Raw genomic sequence first — 21,431 nt, 5'->3', positions numbered from 1 at the left:
ACTGGGACCCCTAAAATCTCATCGTGTCAATCTAACGGCTAATATTCAATATGACCAATCAGATTCTCCCTGCTAACCAAAAAAATTACATTTACTAAATAACAAACAGATTCACATCACTTCTTTACTAAGTAACCAGCAAATTCTCTCGCGCACATTTTGGCAACAGTTGAAACCCCGCCATGGATCCACAGCAACAAGGAGTAGGCGCTACACAGGCACAGCCTCGGCCTCAGCCTCAGCCTGGCGATTCGTCTGCTATACTCGCCGTGTTCCTCACTTTCATCGCTATTGTCTCACTGGTAAATTCTCTCCTATTCCTACTTCGTGCTTTCACGCATATTTAGTCACTTTGAATCTGGTATATCAGTTAATGTGTATGATATTATATTCTGTTTGGCAGCACGGAGCTTTTTCTTTCTTTTTTTCTTTTTTTTTTCACTTCGTTGACCATTTTTGGCCAATTATATTTGATTTTATGGTCGCAATTTTTTTCTCATTTAGTCCGTTTTAGGTTTTAATATTGACTTAACATCTTCTGTTTTAATCGTTTGAATTCAATCTTGTAGCTTTGCAAATATTAAGTGTTGTGATCCCACCTGAGTAAAGGGCTTTCCTTGGGGTGAATCAGTGAAATGAAGAATGATTTCGATTGGCTTGTTGTTAAGTTCAATGCTGTTCTAAAATGAACAGTTCATCAATGTATTATCATGGGTGGTGTTTTTAATATGTTTCTCTTTTGCTTAAGATTTCAATAATTTGTTATTTGCTTAATTATTTTTTTGCTTGGTGATGCAGAGGCTTTAATGTCATGAGGCCAAGCAAACATTTGGAATTACATAATTAATTGTACTTCCATTTCTATGACATCAGAGAAAAAAGTTGAATTGTGCTATATTTTTTTCCAATTACCTTTTTCATTTGATTATGTATCCTTGATGTTTTCTAAGTGTGCCAGATTCTGACAAGTCTGTTTATATAATAATTCACTTATGATGCACTGTATCTAATTTTAAATATTCCAGATATTGATCCCATCATCGTCATCCATCAAAAGTAGCCTGGCCATTTTGCACCAAATTCCAGAAGGCCACGTTGGAGTATATTGGAGAGGAGGTGCCCTTCTAGAGACAATTACACACCCAGGTCTGATTACAGTAGTCTTTTCCTTTGTGGTTCGCATAACATAGTTGCTTACGTATAACCTCTTGATTGCTGCACCTACTCATTCTTAACTTGCAGGCTTCCATCTGAAGTTGCCTTTGATAACACACTACGAGCCTGTTCAAGTGACCCTTCAGACAGATCAGGTTAAATTTGTTCCAATTTATGAAATTGGTGATCTCGTGTAGTTGCTTGATCCCTTCCTCTGTCAAAAACTGCAGGTTACTGACATTCCATGTGGGACCAAAGGGGGTGTAATGATCAACTTTGAGAAGATAGAGGTAAGGTTCAAGATACTTCTTGTTAACAATAATGAAAATCTAAGATTGACGTTCACCGTATGTATGTGTTGATTTGTATGCTCTTTCCACAGGTTGTTAACCGGCTTCGTAAGGAATATGTGTACGAGACTCTGCGCGACTATGGCGTGCAATATGACAAGACATGGATATATGACAAGATTCATCATGAGATCAATCAGTTCTGTAGTTCTCATAGTCTGCAACAAGTCTATATTGATGTGTTTGATCAGGTAACAACAAATCTGAACATAAGTTTGCAGATAACAGTTTGCTGTCTAATAACATTGACCTGTATTTTTCATGCAATTCCTCAGTGCTAATAATAGCATCATTGGTTTTCCTATATGTGTGATCTGAGGGATTATGGGGTTCAAACTATGTTATACCTATTTTCTAGTGTTGTCGGTGGAATAGATGCAGCTATATTTTAGGTGTGTGGAGCTGTGGAGATCATTAATATCTCACTGATACCATTCTCTGTCACTGCAGTAACATACCCAAGCTTTACAAACACTCACACACAAATCAATCAAGGTGTGCTTGTTGTCAAATGAAATTTTAATGCATATGACAAAAATAGAGTTGATTCTTTCAAATTGATGAAAATGTGAAAGATTCTTGTAAGTGCTCACTCTATAACAGACAGTAATCAATTTATTAGTTTGTTATCAAAATTATAATGCATGTTAACAATCATCAATTTAACTTTCAGATTGACGAAAAGATGAAGGATGCTCTTCAGGTTGACTGCACGCGTTATGCTCCAGGCATTGAAATTATCAGTGTGCGTGTTACAAAGCCTACTATTCCAGATAGAATCAGAAGAAATTTTGAACAAATGGAAGAGGAACGTACTAGGGTAAATTAAAATTGATTTTTTTTCTTTATTTGGTGATTTTTTATTGTAAACCGTTATTGGAGAAGAAGAATTCTTGAGTTTAGTAAATTGTACATGACCAAGCCAGGGTTCTCGCAGATACTACTTTGATTCTCTGTTATGTTTGCAAACTTGTCCTATGCTGGGCTAGGGCTTCTGTGTCATTATTGATATGCACTATTGTTCTGGCAAAGGAGGTATTATGGGGGAGGTGGGTGGGAAAAGTGTTGTATGATTTTATTGGTGAACATGGTCTTCCCCAAAGCAATGGGTCTTCTTGTGCTAAGAATGTTTAACATTTCATTGCAAAAACGTAGAAGGTTGCATTTGTGCCTGTACTAAAACACACACACAAGCACACAGAGAGAGACACGAATGGTTACTGTAATATGATCAGCCTTTGATAAAAGATAATATGCACTGATGTATTGTTTGCCCTGTTACCATCAAGGTGTTAATTGCTATTGAGAAACAGAAAGTAGCTGAGAAAGAGGCAGAGACAAGCAAAAAGATGGCTATCAGTGAAGCTGAGAAGAATGCCAATGTTAGCAAGATCCTTATGGAACAGAAGTTGATGGAGAAGGACAGTGCTCGGAAGCAGGAGGAAATTGACAATCAAATGTACTTGGCTCGTCAAAGGGGCCTGGCAGATGCTGATTTCTACCGGTAAGATGATCATTTTCCTTTTATAGGATTAATAAATAGAATGAGATGATGGAAAAGATTTATAGTGTTCTTCTGTCCCACTGTCTGTTATTTGCAGCGTACTGAAAGAAGCAGAGGCAAACAAGCTGATGCTTACTCCTGAATATCTTGAACTGAAGTTTATTGAGGCCATAGCTGATAATACAAAAATTTTCTTTGGTGAAAAGGTTCATTACCTCTCTCTCCAACCCCTCCTTTGTGTTGTGTGTGTTAGAGTGTACTGAGCTTGAACTCGTATCTTTGTCCTGCAGGTGCCTAGCATGATTTTGGATCAAAGACTGCTAGGGAACTTCCTTCAAGAGATCTCCAGAAATACATCTATGAAGGGATCTGCATATGCTTAAATGCTAGTTTGTGTATGTTGTGGTGCCAGTAGGTGCAGACGTACTGTTACAAAAAGTCAAAAGAGAAAGTAATAATTCAATGCGTTTATCCTACAACGTAATCATATTTTTGGTGAGCACCATTTGTTTTTATAGGGGAAGGTATCCTTTTTATAGGCGATCACCTTTCCTTATGACTATCGTATATGAAAAGCAGATCGTATTTCTCATGTTAAGAAAACCTTTTTGGTTTTTCACTCTCTAACTCTGTTTCTATGGTACTTTTGTTTTTTAAAAAAATTGTCCATTAAGAAATGATACAGGATTAGCGATTTTGCTATTTTTGTCTATTTTCTTGTGATGCTTCTAGACAAATTCTCTCTAATAGGCCGAAATAACTTCTGCTACTGAAGTCTTCTTGTGAACTTATAGTGATCCACTCTATTAGAGGTAGCACCACCCAAATTCTTGGGGCATTAGATGTGCAGACTGTTACATGCTTTAAGTATTCATAAAATTTTAATTATGCATCACATTTTCAATTTTTGAAGAATTTGAGAGAAATGTGTAATTTAAAAAAAATTCAACAAAATCTTAAAAGATAATAAAATATAAATATATATATAACTAAAATAATGTAACTCATTGCTGTTGTAGCATATAGTTACCCTCAGCGGCACTGGCATGTATAGTGCTCTTATAACACGCATTGCAATGAGGCATTCTCTCAATAAAGGTGTCCGGATCAGTATGGAGCTCTCAACGTGTACTTTGGTTGTGCTTCAGGGTTGGCAATAGGATGAAATGGGTCGGAATTTGTTGATTTTGATCCTAATAATCGAGACAAAAAAAGTGTCTCTAATCTTGTTTTAAATAATAAATTAGACAAAAATATGTCGGGATTAATCGGGATCTTAAATTATTTAAGATAACGTGAATTCTGTCATAAACAATATGCCAATACTTATAACCGACATGTCATAAACAACATGTCAATACTTATAACCGACATGTTATATATATTATTATCAAAACTGTTTGTTCTACGCATATAATTGACGTGTCAAAATCATGTGATTCATCAAATCGATTTCTAAAATCTAAGATTTGAGAAAATTTAACGTCCTGAATTTCAACCTAAATAAAAAAATTAGACAAATTTTATATATCCCGATTGGAATTCAAGGAACTCTGTCAACCCTAATTGTGCTGTGGCTTTCCTTTGTAATGGCGATAGCTGAATGCTGAGATTAACAGGCAACAGCCCACGTGGGAGTACCATGTTATTCCGGAATTTGGAACTTGACACGCGTCACGGGTGTATTCGCAGTCCCTATCTCACGGTCTGCCTGCCATCAATTTCAAAGTTGTAAAGCACGTACGTAACTAACCACAAAAGATACTTCAACTCTCTCAAGCGTCCTCGTTTTCGCGGGCCAACACAAAAACCTGCATTTATGCAACATTTCTCTCGCTATTATTTACTTACCAGGCATCGTACCTTATATCTAAAATCTCCTGCTTAGCAAGAACTGCACGTTAATCTTGCAGATTTCATTCAACTCCTTAATTAATTAACTTCTAATCTTTTTTTCTTTTGAAAGGAATTAACTTTCTAATCTAGACCAGATAGAATCATTCACACGATATTTATGCAGCTATCACCTGGCCTTGACAGTTACTTCAATTTCTCACGTTATATTCACCAGAAAATACAACAAAACCAACCAAAAAAACAGAAGTTGAAGTTAGCGAGACACGGAAAACACGAAACAAACTTTGACTGTAGCTACGTTAGAGTTCATTTAGGTGGAGTATGAATCTCAACTTCATATGAAAAATAATAAATAATAATAAATTTATTATAACTCGTTATGATTGAGATTTATACCCACCGTATGTGAACTTCAACGAACCCTCAATCTTTTTATCAAACCGTGCTAAATAAAATAATCACTTAAAACTTGTCACTCATTCAATTGGTGACAAAATTGTCGAAGGCAATTTTTGCAAAATTTTCAAACTAGTGACGTCAATCTCTCACGCTACGTTGACTCGGAAAGCAAGCAAGATCCAACCAATCAATGAACAGACTTCACTGGCCAAAACGTGGGAAATTTATTACTAAACGATGCATCTTTCGTGTATGTCTTGTATCTAAGAGAATCAACTTGCGAGATTCCGACAGATAAGCGGCAGATCCTGATTCCTTCGTAAAAACCCAACCCATTAAGCTGTTCTTTCGGAAACATGAACATGAACATAAACAGTGTTTAGCTAGATGTGTATTTGTACGATTTCTGAACTTCACGGCTTCTGACATTATCCTGATAACAACTGGGTCCTCTTCTTGCCTGAATTAGTAGTTTGTTTTACAGCGGGTTCGTACTTTTGACTGTCCGGTGATATTTCTTTCTTTCCGCCTCTCATTTTGTTCATTTTGTTTGGTGGTGCACCGGAAAGTAATAATATCACTTATGTTGTCGCTTTCATTTGCCGCATCATGTTTACATGTGTTATCAGCACTTGCAATTTTTATTTTTTTTTAAATTTTCCCCTGATTTATGGGAACATGGTGGGTAGTTTAATGGGTTCACTTCCTGAAATGATATCTTCTCTGGGTTTGCTTTGATTTTTATACTGTTTTAAGTGCTTCCGAGATGCACTGATTTATACTTTTGATGCATCCAATTTAAAGGCAAAAGAAACACTGTTTCTAGTGAAAGTTTGTACTTGACTAGATAGTTATGGAAGGCTAAGATGGAAATCGATTGACTCAAATTTGCAACTTGATTGTAGGATTTCGGGGAAATCCCTTGCTTGACTACTCTGCAAACTGAGAGCGTTAATATATCCAGTGATTTGAAAATGTATATGGTGGAGAGCAAAGCAGGTGCCATAGTATGCATGCTGTTTTCTCTGTTCTTTTTGGGTACATGGCCTGCTATTATGACTCTTTTAGAAAGACGAGGCCGCCCTCCCCAGCATACTTACCTTGATTATACCATGACTAATTTATTGGCTGCAATTATTATAGCCTTCACATTGGGTGAGTTTGGTGATGCAAGGCCAAATTTTGTATATCAACTTACTGAACTAAAGGTGAGTTTCTTTTGTATTTGATAGTGTTATGCTATATTATCAAATTTTGCTTTTTCATAGGCAGTTAATTAGATTAAGGGAGATCAAACAGTTATGTTATTGTTAGTAGAAATCTCTTGCAGCAGAAGTAATGACCTATAGTTTGGACTTTTGGAACTGAGCAGATTGAGAATTGCCTAAGGATGTTGTATCTAATTAGAAAAAAAGGTAAAGAACTTTGCTGGTCTGTGGAAGTTGATTGCAGCAAATTAATTATTGGAATCTGTCTTCCAAATTGTAGAAATTTAAAGCAGATTTGGTATCTTGGTTATGAACAAAGATGACTGATTTTGACAAGCTGTCAAAACATAAATGAACAATCAAAATCTGGAAGGCTATTGTCAGCCCATATGAATCTATGATGGATTTTGTAAGCAAGGTTGCAAGAAGAATCAGTATATTTACTATGAGAAAGATGTTTACAATAGGAAAATAACAGCCAGTGTGCTGCTAAACCCCATATCACAGACGGCCTTCTCCAATTGAATGAGAAAGGACCAGATTAACATATTGATATCTGTAGCTCTTCATGTAATGTCTAGAGGCTCTGAACTTCTTGAAAGGTGCCAATTTAGTGTCTTTGTCCACTAGTTGGTGCTTATGTCTTATTTTAATTATTTAATTTAATTTGTAGTTTCAGTGGCCCTAGCAATGTTTTGAGATATTAAGTGTCTCAATTTGATCAAGGTTTAATGGCATTTATATTCACATATGCATTGTTGTCGTGTACTCATTGCAATTTATTTTGATCATTTAAGGTGATTGTCTGAATGATGGAGCGTACTTGGCCAAGCATCTTGTTTGCTATGCTATATCATTGCTTATAATGGGTTTCTGAATATTCTAGGGTAATTGATGCAGGATAATTGGCCATCTGTTTTGTTTGCAATGGCGGGTGGAGTGGTTCTCAGCATTGGAAATCTAGCAACACAGTATGCCTGGGCTTTTGTTGGTTTATCAGTAACAGAAGTGATTTCTTCAAGCATCACCGTTGTTATAGGTTAAGTGATGTTATTTTGTTGGAAGAACTTGACTATTGGATGTCTTGATTTGGTGCTGGTTTTCCTTCAATTATTGACTCTGATTTGATTGTAACAGGTTCAACCTTCAATTATTTCTTAGATGATAAAATCAATAAAGCTGAGATCCTTTTTCCCGGCATTGCTTGCTTCTTGGTTGCAGTTGGTCTCGGGTCAGCTGTTCACTCATCCAATGCAGCCGACAATAAAGCAAAACTTAACAACTTGCCAAGTGATTCCAAACCTGGAACTAGGTATGCCTTCTTCTCCTCTGTATATGACTAACATGTGATGCTAGGTAATGAGAATGCATGATCATTCTTTGTTAATGAATGCCTTTATTCACCCCAAACCAGTTACCAGATCTTCAGTCTATCTTGGTTAAATCACTCGTCATTGATTTTCCATTTTATTAGCTTGTATCACAGACTGCAATGTTGAACTGTTATATTCTTAGTACTTGTATATGATATGATTTATGAGCACTTAGCCCAAACACCACGATGAGAAGTTGCATCAAATTAATGAAATTGTCTCTCTCTATTTTAATTTTGGTCTTGGTGTTGTGTGTGTGTATGTTGTTTCTGTACTAAAATAGACCTTTTCCCAGGGCTACATTTATCCCCACATCCTGTGAAACATTGCCAGAGAACGGTAAAGACTCTCTGAAATTGGGATATTGCAAGTTTTTTCTTATTTTTCATGTTAATTGCATGACAGTTCTGGTTTCATTTACTGCGGACAGGAATAAAAGATCCGGAGGTTGGAAATGACACAGTAGGGAAATTAAAAGCTGGGACTGCAGGCTTCCTTGTAGAAATTGAGAACAGAAGATCAATTAAGGTTTGCAGTTCGACTTCATTTATGGCTCTTTACTTGTGATGGCATGTTGTCATTCTGCTCTTGCATGCTTCTACAATAATGGGTTGAGCACTATTTAAACTAAACACTTGCTATTGATACCATGGAAACTGAACCGGTTCATCACTTCTTTTCTTTTAAATGCAAAATAACCATTTTCGTCTGGTGCATATGTCACTTCCCAGCTTTCATACAGGACCTATGTTTACAACAATTGGTTTAACATCTTGCAGGTGTTCGGGAAGAGCATTTTGATTGGGCTAGCCATAACTTTCTTTGCTGGTGTTTGTTTCTCTCTCTTTTCACCAGCATTCAATTTGGCAACAAATGATCAGTGGCATGCTTTGAAGAAAGGGGTTCCTCATTTGATCGTCTATACTGCATTTTTCTACTTCTCGGTATCTGGTTTTGTAATTGCCCTCATTCTAAATATCAGGTTCCTTTTCAGTCCTATTCTGGACACACACAGATCATCATTTAAGGCTTATTTGAATGACTGGAATGGCAGAGGCTGGGCCTTGTTGGCTGGCCTCCTGTGTGGGTTTGGGAATGGTCTCCAATTTATGGGTGGTCAAGCTGCTGGATATGCAGCAGCTGATGCTGTACAGGTTAGTTTTAATGCATGCAAGAAAAGTACAATTATGTATTCAAATGTTGAATTATTCATACTTATGCATGTTGTCAGGCACTTCCGCTTGTAAGCACGTTTTGGGGCATACTTCTGTTTGGGGAGTACCGAAAATCATCTCGAAGAACATATATACTGCTTGTCAGTATGTTATCAATGTTTATTGTGGCCGTTGCAGTCCTGATGGCTTCGGCAGGGCATCGGAAATGAGTATGCTCAAGGTTCTTGGTTGGAAATTGTGTAATCCTGGTTGGTTGGTTGCTGGAGAATGTGGGAATCCTCACATCATTTCACGAACAGATTCAATAGTCATTGGCCAATTGAGAAACAAATTTAGAAAAGAGCAAGAAATACTGGTAGAATACTAGAATGTGTAAAACTGTAAATATAAATAATGCATAATGAACCTCAAATTCAATCACGACTGATTTTTTTTTTTTTTTTTTTTTTGGGAAGGAACCTTATTCAAGATCTCAGGCTTGTAAATTTTATTGTTCGTTCTTTTCTGCAATCAATATTCTCTTCCTTAACTCTGAAGTAGCAAAAAAGGGGCCAAATTGCGCATAGGGTACTATGATACCACTACACCAGATGCGCTTTTGACTGTACTACTTTCGGAACACATCATATTGACTGGACTCTCAATTTGCACAAATAACGGACTATTTCAAAAATTCCTGCAATTTTCTTATAGTTTAGTAAAAGGAGTTGAAGCTTATTTGTATGTGGTTGGCAATAATATTTGGCCGAGTAAATAATGCTTGCCGGGGTCAGATTTTGTAGAGCCAGTGCACTAATTAGTTTAACATATATGTTATCAGAAGACCACAAAATCCAATTCCAAAGAGAATTGCAGTAAATTTATACTTCAACAGCATTTATCAGAGATTTAAAAACAAGTTAAGATGCAACAATCTGATTCGCAAGGAATATGACCAATACACACACACACACACACACACACACACACACACACAATCTATGTCTCCTCTGTCACTTGGTAAGAATAGACATTCGGAAACCCGACTCTGAACCTCCATGTTAAATTATTGATAACCTTGCTTTCAAAAATTTAAATGTCAGATAGGACATCTGGGCAGCATGTAATTTTAAGATATTGAAGGAAATATTGTTTACCCTCAATCTGATAAGCACTTGTCTTCGTCAAAATTGCACCAGAATGACAACAGTGTTCTCCATCTGATACTTTTCTCTCCATTTTGATTCACCAGGATTCAGATAATCACCTCAACCCCAAATGTGATCCATAAATTTTATCCGTTCTCACCAATTAGGTGTGGAACATAGAGACTGACTAGTCAATCTTTTTATCTAGCGGCTCAGTGATCCAATTTGCCTTCCAAATGAGAGAGGGAGATAGAAGATGTTCAGTTTTCCAACCTGATGACTTCAGCTGCACAAAAAGTGAAGCTTATGAATGGCTATGTCACTTAAAACTAGAAAATTATAAAAAATGGTCACCTTCCAAATAACAGTAAAATTGTGCTTCCAAATCAGTACCTTGTGAATAAAAACTTCATACTTTTCATCCATCCATGATTGGCTTTCCCAGTGTACAGATCTGTTTCCAACCACCATCTTTGCCACAACAAGGGCATGAATGTATGACTGCAGGACATCTGCAGCACTTGCATCTTTATGTACAATAGCTCCAATGATCCCTTTCCTCTCCACTAGCAAGTACTTTGCTGAAAAGTCCAAGGTACCTTGAAGAGTTAGCACATTTTGGTTTTAAAAAATTATAATTTGATAAAATGTAAGTTGAGTTGAACCTTTCTCGTAAATAGCAGCAGAGGAATGTAGCAGGTCCATCCTGTTTGACAATATTAATGAAATCAATAATTTGTTTATAAAAAAGAGCACTGGTTTTCTTATAGGCAGCTCAGAGCTGCCTACATAGTGGATGCAACAAGAGCTGAGCCATTTTTTCCCTTATCCTTTTCTTTTCTTCCTTTTTTTTCTTTTTTTTCATAAGATGAGATGAACCATTGTCTTCACTCAAAATGATTGAGATAAGTAAATCCATATTTTAACAGTTCAGGTAGCCCCTATACTTGTTGGAAAAACACAATAAGAGCATCACTGCTCTTTAGAATAATCCACAACCACTTCGCAGAAGAACTCTACACTCAAAGGACCCTGACATAAATTTATGAGTATGAATGCACAAAGGAACTCACATTTCTTGGTGACCAAGTGAAGAAACCCTCACACCTAATTCTACCCGCATGTGCAGTAACTTATCCTTTGAGATCCATGAAGTAGTCCACATTGGCAAAACATGCTCCATGGTAGAGACCTGCTCCGGAGAGAGAACTGGCAACATATTCAGGTGTACGCACTAATATCCACTTAAAATAAAATGAACAAAGTGAAAGTAAACTTTGAAAGCAATTCATAACTTCATATTTGGGTTTACAAAAGCGGTAAAGTTACAGATATATTCTGGATCAATTTTTGTTGCAACAACATTTGTCTGAATCTAGTCACAGTACAAATTGGAAATATCTTAAGATCTAATTTTACTGACCTCAGTTTAATCTCCTGCCTAGATGAAATAATGGCAGGCTTCAGAGCAAGTAGGAAACTTATAATTAGAAGTCCTATATATTACCTTGGTCAGTCTCCATGAACTGCTGCAAAAGAATTGAGCTCCTCTGAAAGTTTAATGAATTCAATGAAAGGCATCGGACAGCCCTGTAGTTTGCTGCACACAACAATTATCATTGCTTACAGTAAAATAAAAAGATTTCATTGGTGGCTGATATTATTGAAAAGTTTTTTTTTTTTGGGGGGGTCCTATCTAAGTATAAATATTAAGGATTTCATTAATATACCATTCAACTAACATAATACACTATAAATGTTGGGGGTCAAAGAGGAGCTAGCATTGGAAGTTTATTTCAGTTCTAGAGCTCATGCACAGATCTCCGTCCTTTCCCCATACCTGTTTCTTACACTTAAAAAGATGAGAAGATGAACAATTCTCCAAATTATATCAACCCAACCAACAAGTGGTACTTGTTATGGACACAGATTTCAAGTGGAAGTTTCATCCCCGGTTTTGTGTGACAGAAAAGTGAAAGTCTCTATGTACACTTTAGCAGTAGAACTTACCGTACATATGAAACATTGTTAGAAAGAGAAAAGAAAACCAAATAGCAAAGGGGTTTCCCATTGTAATGCGAGCAAGAAGCATCCCCAGAGCCATGCCAATCATTGTTGCCATTGTCTCTTGGCTCCCTTCCTATTAGTATTTAGAAAGAAGTAAATGTTGAATGTTCACGAATTTTTATGAATCTCATCCACAGTTAGAATGTCTTTAGTTATTTACCTTGGCAGATATATCAGCAGCATTATTCTGGAGGGCAAAATGCTGTGTCAAAGCAGCTCTAGTAGCTCCACTTGCAACACCAGCTAATTGGAAAGACGATTTAGAGGAAGATTCATTTAAGAAACCAATCAAACTCTTGCTGTATTTTTACGCAAGAAAGGGTAAAAATCCATGGGGAATACACATAGACATACTTTCAGGCACATAAAACATAAGAGTTCCAAAACATGAAACTCTGTTGACAGCTTTCATAATGTACTGATGAGTATATTGTAACAGACAACAATAATTTAATTCAATCATATTCCCCAACATACATGCACCTTGAACTGAGGTATTAGCAGATGTTAAGTAGATCATAGAGAATTTCATGTTTTACGTTGGAGGACTAAAGAAACTTACTGAATGATCTTGATAAGCTCCCTAAGCAAACAACAAATGCAAAAGCTGAAGGAAACAAAGGGGAAAGAAGGTCCATCAACATCCCTGCAAACAATATAACATCCATTATTTTCATTGATGTCCTCAACAAGAGAGATGTAACAAAACCTAATCAATTGTGTGCAATTCATCTTTTTCTGCTTAGCAAGATTTTCAATCTAGACCTAACCAACTTCAATTAAGATTTTCAATCTGAGAGAGATATATTAAATATACTGCTCCACAACCACAAAATTAAACACCTGCAGAGAGAGCAACATACCAAGATCATTCATAAGATCTGCGACCAGACGCCACATTTTAGCATTGCTATCCAGATTTGAGCCCTAAAGATTAAAAATAAACACTAGACAGTGTCAAAATCTAATTGAATTTATATCATCAGCTTCTTTTATTTTTCAATTTTATAATTTTTTTAATTGAATTGAAATTCTCTATCTCTGCACGTATGAGAATGCGATGGCAAATGCCTTGAACAATTTTTTCCAAATCTACATCAGCTGCCAACTATGGACAGTTGGACACCCAAATTTTGGACTAAGTACCTAGAAAATGAGTAGACAATAAATCAAAAGCAAATCACATGAATTAACGTACATCACACCTGATAAAATGTGAACAAGACACCTCCAAGCATTCCAGTAAGATCCCTCAAAAACCACTGCAAGCATTTGGATATGCAAAAGCATTGATCAACACATCATTATTCCCAACAGTCACTGTGAGAACTAAAAAAAGCCGAAATCAAGCGTAACTACAATAAAAAAAGAAAAAAGAAAAAAGAGAAAAGAAAAAGAAACTGTGATAATAACTAGCATGTTTCATAGGCATTATAATTTACCTGAAATGTTGCACCGATAACAGTAGCTGATTTCTCACCAACGCCAATGGCACTCAAAAGAGCCTAAATCAAAATTGAAGAACAAAAAATCTGAAGTAACAGTCAAAGAGATTTGTGTATTCGGATACAAAGAAAACTAAAAATGGATCTTACTTGAGTAGAAAGCATGGTCCTAATGTATGTCGAAAGGCCCTATAAAACACACAAATGAGAGTAAAACAATCAATTCCAATATAAAGAAAAAAAAATATTTATACATGCAAATATAATGTGCCCACCTGCAAAGAATCCCATACTTGAAATGGGACATAATCTGGAGTCACACTGCCAGGAAAACCCTGCAATTTGGTTTTAAAAAAGATCATTGACTCTTAAAATCAAGCAACTGAAAAAACACAAGATCAGAGATTGAATAAACATGCCTCAGGTACAAAAGCTTGGAGAACTCGGCTCCAGACATGCGTAAAACGACTACCGGATCTGCGTGTCACAAAAATAAACATAAGTTAAGGGGAAAAGAATGATTTTGATGATGGAAAACAGAACAGAGAGAGAAGAGAGTTGAAATTTGTGGACCTGTGAATGGAGAGAGACGGAGATGCGAAAATTGTAGCGGTTTTGAAGAGCTTGGTTGAAGATGATCCATTCCATTCTTCGATTATCAGCTGTTGCTTTGATTTTGCTACTTCACTTATACCTTCCATTAACTTCGAAATTGATTGAGACAGAGCTCACTCGAACTCGAGTTTTGGTTGTTTTGACTCCCTCGCAACAGCTTTGTGCTTCATATGTGCTTCGTAACTGGTTAGCTTTTGTCTTCTCTTTATCCCGTGCATTTCTCTTTTTTCTTTTTCTTTTTTCGTTTTTAACTTTTTATACGATATTTTATTTTATTTAAAAAAAAAGAAGTGTAATAGAAGAATTCATATAATTTACTTATAAAAAAAAGAATTAATATAATTTAACATAAATCTTCCTGCAAACTTATATGATATTCTTGGTTTGGATGCATTTCTAATATTTTTCATTTGGATGTGCAGGCCGTTCTCCATATTAGACGATAATATTGATGATTTTGTGGTTCCTTTTGGTAGCTTTATGAATTTTTTTTCATATATATATATATATATATTTATATTTACTTTAAGAGATTTTAATTTTATTTTTTTTTCTTGTGTATTTTATTTTATTTTATTTTATTGATGGTAGGACTCCATCATGTTGGTGGTTTTTATTAAAGAAATTGCCACGTAGCCTGTGTGGTAAATCAGGGTTTGGTTCGTGGTTATAATGTAGGACTATAAAATTAAATAGGTAATAACAGAAAATCAGTAAATGAAGAGGGCCAAAGACCAGGCCGTCAAAAATGGATAAATTATAAGTTTAAGTAGGTTGCAGTATTGAAAACTATAAGATAGAACCTAGAGGGACCAAATATTAAATTAATAAAATTACAAAACAATCCCATATATATATATATATATATATGTAAACACAGTTCTGCTTCTGCAATGTAGTACACGGCGTCACTATAGTCGAGTACACGTCGTAAGAATAACTCAAAACACAAGTGAAATTAAAAGCCACGTATATTGAACCTTCCAACTTTAGTATAAAGGCAAGAAAGAGAAAAATAAGAAATGTTATGTTGTTATTCTCTCTTTCTAAATTTTAGTTACTAACTAATCTGTTAAAATAGTTTTTATCGACAATATCAATACCTCTAATTTATCATTTGTATTTTATAAAATACTCATTAATAAAACAAATCTAGTCAAATTTGATGATGGAGAGTGTAACACAAAAACTAAAGAAAGATAATTTCGACTTGTCTTAATCCTAGTCCAATAAGAGAAAATTTTTTCAAGCAATAATTTGCAATACCATTTGGTAAATTTTGAAATGCAATAAAACGGTTCTAGTAGGTTAATAACGACTTAATAGACCCTTAAAGAGGACCTCCTACTTTACATAAAATGAAAAGTTATGGCACTATCCGGCGAAACCTAAAATTGTTTATGAAGACACATGTGCGTTTAGGTCTCGAACGTCGCACTTTGTGGTTAACAGCCACAGGCTTAGCCAAGTGAGTTATTCCGGCAATGTTAGGGTGGCATCAGATATTAACTGATAAAGGAAAGATTTTCTTCATGCATTCGCCCACATTCAGAAACAGGGTCGCAGAGCAGACAGAGCAAGTTTGGAGATGATCATAGAATGTGGTGGAGAAAAGAGGCTTCCTTTATGCTTATCCGCAAAAAATTCTTATGTTCCTCATCATCAACTTCACCTGAAACCCCATCACTTTACTCCTTCCTCCAACCCTCAATCTTTTCCCTTAAACCAAAATCGCCACAACAAGACCCCACCAATTCTCCAACTCAACAACAGCAGCAGCAGCAGCAGCAACAAACCCTAACCCAAGACAACATCACATCACTAGAAACCAATCTTCACAAATCCCTTCTCACCAACAACACCGATGAGGCCTGGAAGTCCTTCAAGTCTCTAACCGCAAACTCTTTATTCCCCTCTAAACCCGTCACCAATTCTCTGATCGCCCACCTCTCCTCTCTCCAAGACAATCACAACCTCAAGAGAGCTTTTGCTTCTGTTGTTTATGTCATCGAAAAGAACCCCAAGTTGTTGGATTTTCAAACTGTGCATACCCTTTTGGGTTCCATGAGAAATGCCAACACTGCTGCCCCTGCTTTTGCTTTGGTTAAGTGTATGTTCAAGAACAGGTACTTCATGCCATTTGAATTGTGGGGTGGTTTTCTTGTTGACATTTGTAGGAAAAATAGTAACTTTGTTGCTTTTCTTAAGGTTTTTGAAGAATGTTGTAGGATTGCGTTGGATGAGAAGTTGGATTTTATGAAACCTAATATATATGCTTGTAATGCTGCATTAGAAGGTTGTTGTTATGGTCTTCAATCTGTTAGTGACGCTGAGAAGGTTATACAAACTATGTCTGTTTTGGGTGTTAGGCCAAATGAATCGAGTTTCGGTTTTTTAGCCTATTTATACGCCCTAAAAGGACTTCAAGAGAAGATAGTTGAGTTAGAAAGTTTGATGAACGAGTTTGGTTTTTCGAGTCAAATGGTGTTTTACAGTAGTTTGATTAGTGGATATGTTAAGTTGGGAAATTTAGAGTCTGCCTCGAGGACTATTTTGCTTTGTTTGGGTGGAGGAAATATGGAGCAATCTGATTTTAGTAAAGAAACTTATTGTGAAGTTGTTAAAGGTTTTCTTCAAAATGGAAATGTTAAAGGATTGGCAAATTTGATTATTGAAGCTCAAAAGCTGGAGCCTTCTGGGATTGTGGTTGACAGGTCTGTTGGGTTTGGTATCATTAGTGCTTGTGTTAATCTTGGGTTATCAGATAAGGCTCATAGCATTCTTGATGAGATGAATGCTTGTGGTTGTTCTGTGGGGCTTGGGGTTTATGTGCCAACCCTGAAGGCTTACTGCAAAGAGCATCGAACAGCTGAAGCTACTCAACTGGTTATGGATATAAGCAGCTCGGGGCTTCAATTAGATGTGGGTAACTATGATGCTTTAATTGAAGCCTCCATAACGAGTCAAGATTTCCAGTCAGCTTTTTCTTTATTTCGGGACATGAGAGAAGCAAGAATATATGATTTAAAGGGGAGTTACCTGACGATAATGACAGGTTTGATGGAGAATCACCGGCCTGAGTTAATGGCAGCATTTTTAGATGAAGTTGTTGAAGACCCTCGAGTTGAAGTGAAAACCCATGATTGGAACTCCATTATTCATGCATTTTGTAAAGCAGGGCGATTAGAAGATGCAAAGAGAACTTTGAGAAGGATGATATTCCTGCAGTTTGAGCCAAATGATCAAACTTATTTATCACTAATTAATGGTTATGTGACTGCAGAGCAATATTTCAGCGTTTTGATGATGTGGCATGAGATTAAGCGCAAGATTTCAACTGATGGGCAGAAAGGGATTAAATTTGAGCACAACTTGGTTGATGCATTCCTTTATGCCCTTGTTAAAGGGGGTTTCTTTGATGCGGTAATGCAAGTAGTGGAGAAATCTCAAGAGATGAAGGTTTTTGTTGATAAGTGGAAATACAAGCAAGCATTTATGGAGAACCATAAAAAGCTTAAAGTAGCAAAGTTGAGAAAGAGGAACTTCAAGAAAATGGAAGCACTTATTGCTTTCAAGAATTGGGCCGGTCTTAATGCATGAACTTCAGAGACTTTTTGTTCACAGCTTATTCTTCTGCATGGACATCACTACTGCTCAACTAGCTTATTGGATGCCCTGGGGCTGCTCAATTGGAATTGGACATTTATTATCTAGATGAAACAGGAACTATTTCAAAGTTTTCAAGCAGTTAGAACATATAATTGAGCAACAATTGTGTAAATGCCTTGTTTTACCAAGGTTTCTGGTTAAATGGAAACGCTGGCCAAAGCCCTTGATTTTGGGCTTCTTTAACCTTGCAGGCTTTGGAGGCTAGCTTGCCTTTGACAGAGATTGAAGCGTCATCATCATTGCTAGTTAGAATGGTTGAAGTTTCATTTTTGACTTGACAGGGCACTATGTTTTGTCTTCAGATAAGAATGGAAGGCGTTATGGACAGAAAATTCTGTGTTACAGAGGTTTGGTTTTGAATTCTTTTGAGCTGTCAACCTCTTCAGGAAATTCAGCGTATTTTGCATTGTAGCCGGAATGAACACTATGCATTGGACAATGCTTCACTTACAATTTACAATTGTACGACTGCATATATTTTTCAGGAAAAAAATGTGAAAATATATCGTTTCTTTGCAAAATAATGAGAGAAGATCAAGTTACTCCTATTGTAATCAGTTTAGATGGCCAGTAGGATTGCTGAGATCAATAAGATAATTTTGTTAGAATTTCTGTGCATATGGATCCATGACAATTATTCTATTCATACAAATGAGTTTATTTACTTGTATATTTTTCTTCATTTATTTCGGTAAGCTAAGTATATTAAATCATTTGCATTCTGTTACGGGATTTTGATGACAATTTGAACCTACAAATATTTTAGGACACACGATCAAACAGGAAATGGAAACAGAAGTGCCCCATGTCCATTTTAACTTTTACCATTCTTTTCTGTTCGTTTTAAGTGTGAATAGGGAACAGGTATATATCCACTCGCTGTTTTGGTTCACAAAGGTTTCTTTTCAATGAGCATGATGTTGCAAATTTTCTTGTTGAAAATGCATATTGCTTTTTAGCTAGATCCCACAGAATGGATTGGCTCTGCTTTTTAGGAAGAAAAAGATGCAGAATTTTGACTAAGTTCACCCCCACCGAAAAGAAAATATTTTCTTGTTCCTTTTCAAATATCAACTGTTCAAAGTAATACTCTTCAGTCTGTTCAATATTTTATGTTTCTTAATCTCCTACTCTTCGAAAATCTTCACCAATGTCACCTGCTTCAAATCCATTCCTCTTTACCAACATATTGCTCCTGCTTCCCTTCCTCCATACGTTATCGTCCGCCGTCCCTGCCATCCCAGTTAATGGCACATGTCGCGACACATGTGGCACAATCTCTGTAAAATACCCCTTTGGTGCTGAACCTGGCTGCGGGCACCCTGACTTTGCTAGATATATAAAATGTGTCTCTGGAACTCTGGAGTTCTCCACTGGATCTGGCATTTATAATATTTCTTCCATAGACTACCCAAGCAACACCATAGTTGTCACGGACCCTTTCATGTCAACTTGTTCTTTGATGCAGAATTCTGGAAGCTTTATCTTGGATAAAGCCAGTCCATTTACTATTACACAAGACAATATCATCGTTTTGCTTGGCTGTTCCAGTACATCTCCTGTGTTTGATCCATATGAAGATTTGTGTGCTACTGGTTCCCGTCTTCGTGTTTGTAGGGGAATGTATTCTTGCAAAGGGGTGTCCGGCATTGGGTTGCGGCAGAAGGGACCTGCATCCACTTGTTGTGTTTACGAGTCTCCAACTGGCCTTGGGTCAGGTTATGCATTGGATGTGCCCAGGCTACAATGCTCATCATATACATCAATATATGGGTTTGGTGGCAACGAGGGAGATCCAATGAAATGGAACTATGGGATTTCTTTGCAATACAATGATTCTTATAATGCTGATGCATGCAAGGATTGTGAAAGCAGTGGGGGTTCGTGTGGCTTCACTGGTTTGGATGGGTCTTTTGCTTGCATTTGCCGCAATGGTCGGAACACCACCACCAATTGTCTGGGGCAAGGTCAGTTCACAGTTCATACTGTTATTAGTTTCCTCAATTTTCTTAATTCTTATTTTAATTTGTTTGTATGATATATGGTTTTACTATGATTAGGCTACGCTTGGAGCGGGACATGGGGGCCAAAAATTCAAACCATGTGGAGCACTGGAGGTACATTAATGGCAATGCCTTTTTCCTTGTTGACTTTATAGACATTATCTTTTAGCAGCAAAAATCTTTTCTTATACTTTTTCTTTTCCCTTCAGTTTTATCAAAGGACTCCTTTGTTTTTGCAATCAAAATCTCTTCTTGAATGATAGTTTGATTCCCAAGTTACACAATTTTTGCTATTTGATGTACATGGAGGTGCTTCTACTCAAATATCAACTGTTTGCAGCTCTGAAGCTTTGGTTGTTTTGAATTTCATTACTCATTGATGCACTGATTTTGTAGATATGTCATCAAAGTAATCTTCTTTGAAGGAATGTTGTCATCTTAATAAAAAAATTTCTTAGGCATTTGTTGATTGCAGAATCGAGTTTGGTGACAGTTTAAAGTTGTTCCTGGAGCGAGTAGAAGTTGCTGACACCCATAAAAGCCTTTCTTATAAAGATTTAGTTATGAATGAACAACGAACTTAGCTTTTCTTCCTTTTTGTTTGGCTATAGGATTTCTGCTATTGTGGATGACACTCTTTATTTGAAGCAAAGAGTATAGTTGCCCTCAACTCTAGAAGACTTCAAGCATGGAAGGGTTTCGACTTTCAACAAGAGTTGGCTCAAAGCTTCTTGCCCTCATTGCAAAAGCAAAGGCATTGCTATCTTCATGGACTTGAAAAACCTTTAGGAATTTATTTTCTTTTTTATTATATAAATTTCTTAATCTGTGTTCCTGGTTCGTGCCATTCAGAAACTTTTCCTTTTGAATGGCAGCTGTAATCCTGATGCATGAATCTAATTTTGTGAAGTGATGTCGTAGCATACATTGTTAGATCTTAAATTTTAATGGAATCAAATGTGCATTATATTGAAAAGTATATTTAAAAAAGAAATGAAAAGAGAAAAGAACACACACACAATGGCACAGACAGAGACTGTTCTGTCATACTTATTGAAACCAATTCGGAGATGTTTTGGATTGCCAATGAATTAATTTATACAATTCTTACTATTAGTTACATCTTTCTGTTTTTGGAATAAAATCTATATCAAGCAGAAGGCGGGATAGTCCTAAATTCTAAAAAAAATTACGCGGTATATTGAACTATTGTCATTGTTTTTAAATAATTTTAGAATCAAATTATATCGTTATTATAAATATTTAACTAAGTTTTATCCATTAAATATTTATTCATTTCATCGTAGGCATTGGATTATGATTTATGTGACGCGTTAAGCCATCAACAATATTTTCCTAAAACGACACCTTTCTCTTTTATTTGGTTTCTTACCACTAACATTTATAAATGGTCTGGATGACCGTTAAAAGAATCGTTTTAGAATTACAGTTACTCTTCATTTCATGTTACTTCTGTTCCTCGT

General features: G+C 36.3%; 5 protein-coding genes across 11 annotated transcripts; 4 read left to right on the top strand and 1 right to left on the bottom strand.

The window, feature by feature from the left end:
• The first annotated feature begins 35 nt into the window (after positions 1-35).
• Positions 36-3,711, top strand: LOC102608932 (uncharacterized). The gene is made up of 9 exons (XM_006484136.4): positions 36-302; positions 1,026-1,146; positions 1,243-1,310; positions 1,386-1,445; positions 1,538-1,696; positions 2,179-2,325; positions 2,795-3,009; positions 3,107-3,215; positions 3,300-3,711. Exons 1-9 carry the CDS (start codon positions 183-185, stop codon positions 3,390-3,392), a joined length of 1,092 nt encoding a protein of 363 aa, XP_006484199.1. The 5' UTR covers positions 36-182; the 3' UTR covers positions 3,393-3,711.
• A 1,483-nt stretch (positions 3,712-5,194) lies between these two features.
• LOC102609503 (ureide permease 1-like) lies at positions 5,195-9,550 on the top strand. Of its 6 annotated transcripts, none has more exons than XM_025101063.2 (9): positions 5,195-5,752; positions 6,171-6,264; positions 6,409-6,473; positions 7,374-7,512; positions 7,611-7,785; positions 8,142-8,185; positions 8,277-8,374; positions 8,626-9,000; positions 9,078-9,550. In XM_025101063.2, exons 2-9 carry the CDS (start codon positions 6,240-6,242, stop codon positions 9,228-9,230), a joined length of 1,074 nt encoding a protein of 357 aa, XP_024956831.1. In that variant the 5' UTR covers positions 5,195-5,752; positions 6,171-6,239; the 3' UTR covers positions 9,231-9,550. The 6 variants fall into 6 exon arrangements, with proteins under 6 accessions (XP_024956831.1, XP_006484203.1, XP_006484202.1 ...); XM_006484140.4 differs by having other exon boundaries at positions 5,195-5,773; XM_006484139.4 differs by having other exon boundaries at positions 5,196-5,752; positions 6,171-6,473.
• Positions 9,551-9,814: 264 nt separating this feature from the next.
• Positions 9,815-14,509, bottom strand: LOC102610192 (protein root UVB sensitive 3). Of its 2 annotated transcripts, XM_006484141.4 has the most exons (15): positions 14,234-14,506; positions 14,080-14,137; positions 13,936-13,995; positions 13,811-13,849; positions 13,658-13,720; positions 13,421-13,477; positions 13,079-13,142; positions 12,778-12,861; positions 12,376-12,458; positions 12,159-12,288; positions 11,656-11,748; positions 11,222-11,357; positions 10,814-10,854; positions 10,542-10,729; positions 9,815-10,434 (listed from the first exon to the last, which is right to left on the bottom strand). In XM_006484141.4, exons 1-15 carry the CDS (start codon positions 14,359-14,361, stop codon positions 10,336-10,338), a joined length of 1,323 nt encoding a protein of 440 aa, XP_006484204.1. In that variant the 5' UTR covers positions 14,362-14,506; the 3' UTR covers positions 9,815-10,335. The 2 variants fall into 2 exon arrangements, 1 of the variants encoding a protein (XP_006484204.1); XR_008054185.1 differs by lacking the exon at positions 9,815-10,434 and having other exon boundaries at positions 10,622-10,729; positions 11,222-11,340; positions 14,234-14,509.
• A 1,120-nt stretch (positions 14,510-15,629) lies between these two features.
• Positions 15,630-18,552, top strand: LOC102610502 (pentatricopeptide repeat-containing protein At1g69290-like). Its single transcript, XM_006484142.4, has one exon. It carries the CDS (start codon positions 15,875-15,877, stop codon positions 17,873-17,875), a length of 2,001 nt encoding a protein of 666 aa, XP_006484205.1. The 5' UTR covers positions 15,630-15,874; the 3' UTR covers positions 17,876-18,552.
• Positions 18,553-18,758: 206 nt separating this feature from the next.
• On the top strand, positions 18,759-20,982 carry LOC102610801 (wall-associated receptor kinase-like 20). Its single transcript, XM_006484143.4, has 3 exons — positions 18,759-19,911; positions 20,005-20,061; positions 20,559-20,982. Exons 1-3 carry the CDS (start codon positions 19,095-19,097, stop codon positions 20,591-20,593), a joined length of 909 nt encoding a protein of 302 aa, XP_006484206.1. The 5' UTR covers positions 18,759-19,094; the 3' UTR covers positions 20,594-20,982.
• Positions 20,983-21,431: the final 449 nt, after the last annotated feature.

The sequence above is a fragment of the Citrus sinensis genome, chromosome 4 (assembly GCF_022201045.2).
Source record: "Citrus sinensis cultivar Valencia sweet orange chromosome 4, DVS_A1.0, whole genome shotgun sequence".
Taxonomy (NCBI): domain Eukaryota; kingdom Viridiplantae; phylum Streptophyta; class Magnoliopsida; order Sapindales; family Rutaceae; genus Citrus; species Citrus sinensis.
The sequence above is the reverse complement of the archived record's forward strand: the minus strand, read 5'-3'. Positions and strand labels throughout refer to the sequence as shown.